Genomic DNA, 11385 nt, shown 5'->3' with positions numbered 1-11385 from the left:
AAAATAGAGAGAAGAAGAGAAATTGAAGAAAAGAGAAGATGAGGTTAACTTTCAATCATAGATCAGTTGCAAGCATGTCTGTGCATGAGACTTGCTAAGTCTGATTGGCCTAGGCTACGGTGTTAATTCCGAACATGTCGTATTCATGAATGATGTTTGCATGATGGCTTGCCTGATTATTAAGCTATCCTAAAATACACTACTAAAAGAAGGTTTCGCTGGTGCTAGGAAACTGTCTCTAAAAACAAAAATTTAGAGACGGGTATCTCTAAATTTAGGAAACTATATGTGAGAAAATCCTGAAAAAAAGTCAAACTCATGGCCCTTGCCTAAATAGAAAGGTATCTCGCCTCAAAAAAATTCAGGCATATTGTCCCTAAAAATATCTGAGGCAGTTGCCTTGAGCACTTGTCTCTAAAAAAATGATAGACAGACTTCGTCGGTAATTGTATGTGAAAACATCTCAAAAAATAGAAAATTGAACTCATGCCTCCACTTGAAAATGAAAGGCGCTTCTCACCGGGGAAAAACCAAAATAGTGGGACCTGTCCTCTCTCTATCTTATCCATATTCCACCCACTCCTTTGTCCCATGTGATGCGCACGCTTTCTCTCTCCCTTATCTCCTCTCTCTTCTCCTCCCTTTCTCCCCATGTGGCAGGTGACATGGCCAGGGTAGGCACAACGAGGCATGTCATTGGCGGGCTGTGACCTACCAAGTGCGGCGAGTGAGCAGAGCATCTGTGGTTGGCACAATGGGACCAATGAGCGAAGCGGCCATGTGCGAGCTTCACGGCAGCATGCATGTGTGGTCCTTTGGCTCATGTTCGTTTTTGGTTTTTTCCTATAATCGATTTTTATCACCTGCTTTTGAAAATAGTCTTTTTTTAGTTAAATGTTTGGGAGGTCCAAATCAAGATGTGCCAGTTAGGTCTACAAACTCTTGAAACACATTTCAAGCATACTAAACTTAACAGAGGTGTACCACAAATCCACATTATCTATGTCAGCACTTGACTGCCTACGTGACGTGGCCAACATGGACACTACCTGTGGGGCAGGGTTGAAGCCTATAATGGCCAACAGGGGCATGGTGCCCTCTCAATTTTTTCTATCCTTTGGCGAATAGAGTAGATATTAGGCATATACATTACTTAAACTTTGAAATTCGATTCCTTCTTTTTCATGTGATGGCATGAGAGATGAAAGAGGGAGGGGAGATGTGGGTTGTTGAAAAGCTATGGTGTGGATGACATGTATGCAGCGAGGTGCTAGCATGGAGCCATGGACAACATGGACATGCCGTGCACCATTTGATAAGTTTAGTGTGCCAGAAATGCATTTTAAGAGTTTGTGAACCTAACCGGCAAACCTTGACAAATTTATAGACCTCCCATACATTTAACTCTAGTATTTTTTAAAATCGAGTGCTGGTCCATCAGTGAAACTATATCTATTTTCATAATAACTTCCATACAGGCAGCTGTCATATTTGCCTAGAGAAATTAATTTTGACGCCTCTAAACATTATTTTTTGTAGTAGTGATATGCATGTTTGGCAGAAAATTATTTACCATAATTTATCTTCTGAGAATTTTGCAAACCAAACTTTCCACATTATATTGGACACAAAATCATGCATTGAGAGCAACGTGGATTTGTATATTATCTGCTTGTGCTTGTATTATTTTGATTCTCAAGAGTAGAGATCACCATGATAGTATCCAACTGATGAATTGGTCCATTGATTAGATGAATTGGTCCGTTGATTAGATCTGTGGCTAACTCTTAGGCTGACTACTCTACAAGTTCTCATCCTCATCCTCATTTTCAAACTGCACTCTGTCTATAGTGCATCTACAGTGCCAAACAATACAAATGCATGTCCATATGCATGCTCAGATAGAGATAGCCTTAGCTCAACAATGAGAGGCTGGGACCCAAAAGGTTGGCAACTTTTGGTGCCCTGACAAGATTCCTGATAGACTGTTCTCATTTTTTTCAACCATTGTAAGACTTATAAATTTATATAGTGACAAACCAATTCATGAAAACAAAACATTGCTTTTATTGCCAATATTTTGATAATTTCTCTCATGTCACATTCTTCATGTGCTCTCCATAATAGAAATGGCACACTTTTGACGCTAATGAAAAAAAATCTTCACATGGCAAATGTAGCATAACACACAATAATAGATTGGTGACATGTAAGGTATACACACAGGGCTATCAAATTTGTTGATTATTACCTGAAATCCTTGGTGCTATACACACGAGAGGTGCCTTGAATTGAACATGTAAGTAATGTCGGTAGATTGTGATGTGATGAGAAAAGTGAAGCTACCGGAGACACTGGACTTTGCAGCTCAATATTAACAAATGCGTTCTTCACCATGTCCCATATCTGTTTTTGGACAGACAAATTAAAGCATGCATTATTATTATTATTATTATTATTATTATTATTAGTACTGTTTCGCATGCTTAGTACGATTGGTGCAGTTTTGGATGAAAATAGCATACGTGTGCTGTCATATCATGAGAGGTGGTAATAATCAAATATTGCTGATCACCACGTGTGAAGAATTCCAGGAAGGTCACTTCTTTAAAATACCTAGGCAGAATACGTTTATATTTGGGGGAATCAAGGCTCCAAACCTGAACGTAAAGCATACAAATTAATAATTTACACTCAATGGTTAGTATATATAGAAACTTGCCTTGGTCGTGTAAAATTTTTGCAGACAAGCAATCCGGTACCTTCACCGTGTCATACGTGGCGCTAGCAAAACGTTTGGTCTCCTTTGGGTCAAAAGTGACTTTGTAGAAAAAGTCGCATGGAAAGTGTTCCTTCTCAAATGTTTGTGTGCATTTCCAGTCCTGATCCCAGTCCCATAGCTTCTGCTGTCGGTCTCGGCCTGAAAAAGGCGATGACACCACATACGGATGGGTTGGATGAACAGCTAGCGATACGGGGCCAGAATGAGCTTTGAAAGTCCTCTTCTTTTGCATATTTGTTTCATAACTGTACACATGTACGAGACCTTCTGCTGAGCTGGAAATGAACCATTGCTTCCGTGCAATAAATTTAACAGAATAAACTGCAATGGGCGAGTGTGTGATCATATATTATTAGCATGCATGTTAGTGGAGTGGAAGAAACATAACCAGCAGAGAAGTCACACATGCCTGGTCCGAACGAGACTTTAAACGAATACAGTAGCTTCTGCAAGTAAATTGAGAAGGACTATGTCAGTCTCTTCCCATAGAAGAGAAGCTTTATTAGTCAACGCAATGCATATGGAAAAAAACATAGTCTAGCATTTACTAGTTTCAGTTAGATTCTTTTTTTTCCCTCAAGACTATTGTAGCTCTCTTTTGAAGTGTCCCTGGCCTGTGGGCCGTGGGCTTTGTAACTATTACTCTCTTTTTTTTAAAATCAAAAGATGGAGATTTTCCATTTGCGTTAAAAAATTCTATTAATTTTTTTTTGCATGTCACATACGTACAAACAGTGGAAAGCACTAGCTAGATACTAGAAACCGTCACAAAAGCAGATATTATGAATTCATGGCTTTTTGTTAGATTGTAAATAAAAACTCGGCTTTTAATTTTATGTATTTTGTTAATGATTCAGAAATAGGTGGTCTGCATAAAATTATGCCTGGCAGAGTTTGTTTCCAACAAAGGGAGCAATCGTTTGTAGCTAAAACTTGGAACATTACAGTTACTTGCTATCCCATTGAAGGAATGAAGTCACTTGCCTGTGTGTTGTGGTTCCAAATGCTAACGCGTCCGCAAGCATAACCAGTTATGATCCTGTAATTTATACACAAGGGTAATGAAATTTTAATTTGTCAGTAGACTGCATGTGTTGTGCATGCTTTTATTTGTATATACTCTAAAAGAAATAGACAAACAGGTTTAGAAAATTTGCGAACCAGATACGGAGGTTGATTCTTAAATCATACTATCCAACAGAGGAACGAAGATTAACATGAAAAAGAAAGAGAAGAGCCTCTCTTTAAGGAGCACGCACCATGGTTTGGTCGGGTGAGCATCTATGGAAAACAGAGGTGTTCGCGGTTCCTCCATGGATAAGATCTGATTCAACAAAATTATTAAAAGGCTACATTAACAGACATACGCACAACTTACTTGCCAGCTGAAACAAATATATCGATCAGCAAGGTAAATGAATAAATTAAAATAGAAATGGATATATACCCTGATGCCGGGCCCGGTTGTCTGCAAAATTAATGATCGATGACCACACCATGCAAATTGAAAACACATAACGGTAACAGGTCAGCCGAGCATTATAATAAAATTTGAATGGTAAACACATATGATGAGAGCAGGAATATTGTTTTCTTCACCATAGAAATTGACTGTTTCTTCTGGGACAAAAAGGCAGTCAGTTTCACCACATTCTTCGACTCCCCAAGTAAGTTCTTACACGCAGGTATGCCCTCACGCCAGATGTCATACTTTGATGGACAGATCTGCAGGATCATATCACAAAATCTGTTGTGTGGTATACTATCCCGCTCCAACACTGTCAGAATGAGAGTGTACGTGGATCGCGCCGGCACAATGCCGTATAGCGGCAGCCTGGACGTGAAGTGCTCCGACCAGTCCACACTCTCTGTTGTACTAAGCTTAAATGCCACGTGTCCATCCGTGTCGTTTGTTAGCTGCAGTGAGCATGGGCTCAACTTCCCTGGTTGCAAGTCAAACACGAGTACGGTCGGTTGGACTTGAAGTGGCTTGCCGGACTCTTGGGTTTCCTGAAGAAGAACTTGCATGATTAGCCATTTATACAAACAACCCTAAAAAAAAGCCATTTGTACAAACTAGTCCATCAACCTATGCTCTCGCATGGGTTAGAGTTTTAGGAGATATAGATTTAATCTGTAATAATATTAGAGCTGAATGTTTCAATTTATATTTTGTAATGTCATTGTGGGTAATGTATATGCAAATTTAGAAATTAGTTTAATTTATATTTTATGATGGCATATTAGGTAATTTATATGCAGATTTAGGGTTTACATGTTGAGTAATTTATATGTAAATTTAAGGGGTTATTTTAATTCATATTCCATAATGGCATGGTGGGTAATTTTATGCAAATTTAAAGGGTTATTTAATTAATATTTCATAATGGTATGATGAATTTTTATACAAATTTAGGAGATTATTTTATTTCATCTTTTATAATGTCATGGTGGGTAATCTTTTATAATGTCATGTTTAGAAACTATAATAGATCTAATGACTACTATTATTAGAGCTACATAATGGATGATGGGATGTTTGTTATTTTTGTGAGAATTTTTAGGATTTATCTTTTTTCTTAGAAAACAGATGTGTTATTAGAGCTACATGATGGATGATGGGATGTTAATTACATAGAAAAATGATCCAGTGGCTATTAAAATTTCAATCTGCAATCGATGATAAGATGTTTCTGATTATTGTGAGAATTTCTATGATTTTATTTTTTATGTAGCGCATCTTATGAGGATTAATAAGGAGGCTCTAAAAGGAGTCTCCAACTAGTAACAGCAAGATTAGGCAGATGTTTCTGATTATTGTGAGAATTTCTATGATTTTATTTTTTATTTAACGCATCTTATGAGGATTAATAAGGATACTCCAAAAGAAGTATCCAATCGGTAATAGCAAGATTAGGCACAAAATATTTGATTTATAGAAAGGTATCTAGCATCTTTATGAAAAAAAAGACAAGATCATTTAGTAGTGTAAATTTGTAAAATGGAAAAAATGTGACAAAAAAACTGAGAGTAAATTTAAAAATGGAGAAAATCTGCCAAAAAAAAGAAGAAATTTGCTTTTGTTGAGAGTTGAACTCAAAACCTTTCATAATGGCAGAGATGGGTAATTACTTAGAAAATAAATTGAAAATGGGAAAATCTGCCAAAAAAGAAGAAATTTGTTTTCGTTGAGAGTTGAACTCAAAACCTTTCGTAATGGAAGAGGTGGGTAATTACTTAAGAAACAGATCTAGTGGCTATTAATGTTCTAATATGCCAATTGATGGTTGGATGTTTCTGATATTTGTGAGAATTTCTAGAATTTATCTTTTTTTTATGCGTTTCGTGAGGATTAACATGGAGGCTCCAAAAAGAGCCTCTAATTAGTAATAGTAAGGTCTGAGTTGACGCATCTTAGAGTTATTCATGAAAGGCGGCTTCCTTTCTACCATTAAGGCTGATCTCACCAGAGCATGCATAACATGGTAGGCAAGGCAGAGTAGAATATGAAATATGGAAGGTAGTCTGAGGTCAGTTTAAGGGCACGTTTGGTTTCGAGGATTGCTTGCCTCGCCTGTCTCACCTAGGCAAGCTTGCCTTGTCGGCACAGGAGAGCAGATTTTGCTTGCCTGGGCAAGCAACCTGATCTTTGCTAGCACAGGAATGTTTGCATACCAACCAAACGTACGTGAGTGTCCCTGGGCAAGGCTGCACAATGCCCCGCAAGAGATCCAAACGCACCCTAAACTACTAGTAGAAATACACTCTTTTCAGAAAGTATGGCGTGGCAAGAGAATTTCTGCAAATATATTAGAAGGAAAAGAGGGAAAACACAGTTGTTTAGGAGGGAACTGCCCCCCTCCCCCCACCCCCACCCACCACAGGGCACAAAGAACCAGAATAAAGAAAAACAACCAACTGAGAAGCACAATAACAATAGAGGAAAAACCGCTAGTGACCTCACTGGAGGCATTTGGACCATCATTGCCTCCTTGATCTAGAACGCCACCTGTTCTCGGTTTTTGGCCACTCTATAGAAGTCCCTTTGGTTACTTTCAATCAACAAATCCCACAAGTAATAAATCACAAGATGATCCACCTGTTCTCACTGTTAATTAGCGAAATCATTACAATAAAGATGATTTGTCCTGTTTTCCCAGGGAGATGTTGCAGAGTCATATACATGTCAGGTTGTTTTTTGCCATCCCTTTTTCTATCCATTGTTTGCTGTTAGGATATTTTTCTGTCCATTACTTTAGATTATCTTTCATTGGTAGATGTTAGTAATTTAAATTTCATTGGTAGATGTTAGTAATTTAGAGGGCTAGTTTAAATTAGCTTTATTAATGGCATATGTGTAAACTAGGTGCAGATCACTAAAGGGGTTAGTTTATGCTTTTTTTAATAATTGGTATCAATTTGAAGGGTTATTAAGTTTACTTTTAATATATAATAGCATATGCATGTATTTTAGGTGCACAAGTGGAAATTCATTAGGTGGACCTAAGGAACTGTTTAAGAGAATATGAAGTTATACAAGTGGTACTCTTTGTACAACACCAACGATAATCGATCCACTATCCTCATAGAGTATCCACTCCCTTTCTATTATCTTCTTTTCCTTATCGTTTTATTTTAGATGGTCCTAAAACTAAGATTGTTGAAATTCAGAAGCAACGAAAAAAACCATATGATGAAAGGACATAAAGTGAAAAACAGGTGTCAAAACCTATACAATTCAAAACGACATGAAGAAAATAGAATTTTAGAATCAAAATAGGCAATCGTGGCGAACTGTTTTTTTCCCAATGTTGTCATCAAAATTATCTTTCGCAAAATATCATTAAATTATATGTTCTTATGCAGCCCATTTTACTAAACAGTACACAAGCTAGGGTTTTCAGTCCAAAACAAGCCCACTACTCACAACCCACCCAGCATAGGATGAGATACAAAAGTCTGATTCACCCTCTATGCTAAATAGCATCAAGCCGCTACAAACTTGGAAACCAAAAATTTACTGGAAGGGATTGAGAGGAATTTTAACTTGTAAGGGATTTAATCCTCCTTACTTAATCCTCTTCCTTTCTCCTATAATTCTCTTTAAACTGAACAAAACCTAATTAAGTGGACTGTATATGGTTCCATAGGTGGTATCTCTACATCTGTGGAAATCGATTTGATTATCAAAATATAGTTTTATAGTTAAAGCAGATGATTATTTAAAAAAAATAAAATCTCTAAAGTGCTTAGTCCCCAAGAAATATAGAAAGCTATAAATAGAGGTGGGGCAATGGAGTATGTCCGCACATATGTGCGCACGCATATAAGATAATTAAGGCCCTATTTCGAGGCACAATGTTATGACAATACTATGATTTTAGAGAAACCAGGGTATACTAACATTTGTTTGGTGTTGCTCTACTTTGTCATCAGCCAAAAACTTTGGTCTAGACCAAAGTTTTAAATACTCCAAAAATACTGTAGATTGCTTAAACCATAGTTTTAGATACATAGTATTTCAGAATCTCCCAAACAGTTTTTGGCTAGAATACCATGATATTCTTGAATACTATGGTATCGTCTAGAAACTACAAATATACTCCACTCATAAACAGGCCCTAAATGTACTAAATTTTGACCATACCTGTATGCGATCCACTTTTTGAAGCCTATCAATTATATCCTTTGTATCTGGTGGTCTATTGTTTGGGTTAGGATCGCTGCACTGAATCCCTATCTGGGCGCATACTTTTATCTGCTCCAATTGTCTGTGTGTCTGTGATTCTCCCAGCCTCTTCATCCAACTGTCACAAACCTATCAAAATGCAACCAAGTTATGACTTATAAAAAACAAGACATCAATAATTTTTTTGTTAGAAAATCGAAGTATTTGGAATAGTAAAATTCTATTCTACATACACAGTAGCTACACCCACCTATGTATCTCAAGATTACTAGCGCATATGGCTGAATGAAAACATAAATAGAGTATGTTGTTATGCTAGACCATCTATGGTGATATATATATATATATATATATATATATATATATATATATATATATATATATAAATACATACATACATACATACATACATACATTGAGTATGCGAATGTACATAGAGTATATGGACTACTTATTTATACATACAGATATGGAGGTATGATCATAATATACTAAAATAGAGTTTTTTTTGCATTTTTTCACATGATTGTCTTTGAAGTATTTCAAAATGAGTATGTAAACATATTCAGACCAATAAATGAGTACGCAGACATACCCATGTTAGTTTATTAAAGGTGGGTCTAGCTACATATGTGAGTATAAAAGGTGGGTTTAACTACATATGATATGAGTATAAAAAGAACTCTTGTTGTTGCTGTTATATTGTTACAATTACTGCTGCTATTATATCCTATCATGAAACTAACAGCAAAATGGCTCAAGACTAAGGTGCCCAGCATAAGTAGTAGTTTCTTGTTTCTAACTGATATAGAATCATGCAGTTTATTGCACTTGTACTTTAGACCAAAAGTAGAATAATTTAAAGGTATCGAGTATATAACACGCGGGAAATTATCAATAATCCTATGACTAGTTATTTGTTCCACTTTTTAGTTAATTTCTACGTTCACCTTTACAATATGAAAGGCAGCAATATTTTCTTTACCATCAAATATTTGGGTACTCTTCAATTATATTTTCACTTCCTTTAAGGAATATTTGCTCCTTTTCTCCATTATAATGAAACTTAATCTTATATATTCCTTGATACGTATAAAAAAATTCGGATGTCTGCTTCTTTAATTTTGCAGCTAATTCATGCTTTTGCTCTACTAGACGTGTTTACAGAAATCTAAACTCTGTTGAAGCGTATAGAAAAAGTTGAAGCGTATAGAAAAAGTTGAAGCGTTGCATATAGCTGTCTAAAATGAAAAGGTGACAAACTGCTCTTACATCGGCAATGGCACAGTACTCCTTGCGCTCTCCTGTCAATAGCTCCATAATTATGACACCAAGACTAAACAAATCACACCTTTTTGTGAATATGCCATTTTTGAAGAACTCTCGTGCCATATATCCCCTGAAAATTAATAAATGTTTATGGCTACATCGAATAACATGCATAGGGAGCTCATCACGAATCATGCGGATGACAGAGAAAGGTTGATGGGCTCCAAAGAGGATTAGCTAGCTTACAATGTTCCATATCTATTTTCAGTTTCAACCTTGCTTTGATTGTCTTCCAAGCACCTCGAGAAGCCAAAATCAATAATTTTTGGGACCATGTCGTCATCCAGAAGTATATTTTGTGGTTTCAGATCCATGTGAAGAATAGTTTGCTCATGAAGTTGATGTAAGCCCTCGCAGACTCCACTGATTATTTGATAGCGTTGTTTCCATTCAAGTCCACAAGATGGATCTGTTAAGTGGAAATGAGAAAGGAGTTAGCTAGGAACATAACGTCATTCGAGTCCTAGCTAGAGAGTTCAAGACATGTGGCAAAGTGCCATACCGCCAATACTGCATGTGTAATGCTTGAACCAAATAGCTAGGCTTAAATGAAGAAAATAGAAATGGAGAAACATTGCGTTACATGCATACGGTACATGACCCGCTACCTGTGATATGTTTATCAAGAGATTCGTTAGGTAGATACTGAAAACAAAGCAATCGTTGTTCTTGTTGTGCCATGACAGGTTTCGGTATGTTATCTGCTCTTATAATCTGCCCTTGCGTCTCGTAACAATAACCTAGAAACCGAACTACATTTTTGTGCTTCACCTTCATCAGGCATTCAATCTCTCCGTTGAATGTCTTCTCACCCAATCCTGGTTGAGACTGTGGGGAGAGCTTCTTCACAGCGATCGTGCGATTCCTGACGGATCCCTGTAGTCATAGCATGCTTTGTCAGCATCACCTTGCTCTTTCAACATCAACTGTAATTATATACACACTTGTGAATGTTCTTTGACCTTATAAACCACTGCATATCCACCGCGTCCAATGATCTTCTCCTCGGAGAAATCACTTGTAATTTCTTTGAGAAGTGAGAGAGGCAGAGCCTTTGGCTTTGTGTCTTCATTAATTAGCATGGACTCCAGGTCATCTATCGTAGCGCTAGATTGGTGATCCAACATTTTGCAGTTACTACCTGCAACACACACACACACACACACACACACACACACACACAGCAAGGGAACGCAAATAAGTAGTAACCATGGAAAAAGGTACATATATGTATATAATGATACAACCTGTACTAGCTAACTTTTGTAATTTGGCGGATGCGAAGACATAGTTCTAGCTCTATACATGTAATAAGCGAGAATATATGGTAGCTACCTGGATTTGTTCTGCTGATAATTTTTTCTAGTAGTTGGGGAGCGTTTTGTTCGGAAGCATCACAGGCCGGAGACCTCTTGCGTTCTGCTAGCGTTTATTTTCTGGCGAACAGGTCGAGGCTTTGTAGTTTCATTATTGCTTTCGGGGTGAAATTCCAGGCGATGTAACCCGTTGTGGGGTTCTGAAACAAGATGGTAGCCATACCTGGAGAAACTCTGCTGCGTAGCGATTCGATGGGGAATTTCACATG

The 11385-nt window shown here is 37.2% G+C and overlaps 1 protein-coding gene across 1 annotated transcript; it reads right to left on the bottom strand.

The window, feature by feature from the left end:
• Window positions 1-2247: 2247 nt before the first annotated feature.
• LOC120646441 (putative serine/threonine-protein kinase A) lies at window positions 2248-10927 on the bottom strand. The gene is made up of 13 exons (XM_039923007.1): window positions 10763-10927; window positions 10409-10676; window positions 9987-10209; window positions 9710-9870; window positions 8430-8569; window positions 4494-4792; window positions 4161-4167; window positions 4042-4106; window positions 3767-3821; window positions 3192-3228; window positions 2763-3103; window positions 2526-2660; window positions 2248-2406 (listed from the first exon to the last, which is right to left on the bottom strand). Exons 1-13 carry the CDS (start codon window positions 10925-10927, stop codon window positions 2248-2250), a joined length of 2055 nt encoding a protein of 684 aa, XP_039778941.1.
• Window positions 10928-11385: the final 458 nt, after the last annotated feature.

Source organism: Panicum virgatum, chromosome 8K (assembly GCF_016808335.1).
Source record: "Panicum virgatum strain AP13 chromosome 8K, P.virgatum_v5, whole genome shotgun sequence".
NCBI classification, from domain to species: Eukaryota; Viridiplantae; Streptophyta; class Magnoliopsida; order Poales; family Poaceae; genus Panicum; species Panicum virgatum.
Note: the sequence above shows the minus strand (reverse complement) of the source record. Positions and strands in the feature narration are given on the sequence as shown.

Bases quoted from the DNA above. Each gene is read 5' to 3' on its own strand.
- LOC120646441 (XM_039923007.1), bottom strand. From the start codon at position 10,927: ATGTTGGATCACCAATCTAGCGCTACGATAGATGACCTGGAGTCCATG. The intron at 10,210-10,408 runs GTAGCGGGTCAT...TCCACTTAACAG, and splicing joins TCTTGATAAACATATCACAG to ATCCATCTTGTGGACTTGAA. The intron at 2,661-2,762 runs GTACCGGATTGC...CTTTACGTTCAG, and splicing joins CCACGTATGACACGGTGAAG to GTTTGGAGCCTTGATTCCCC.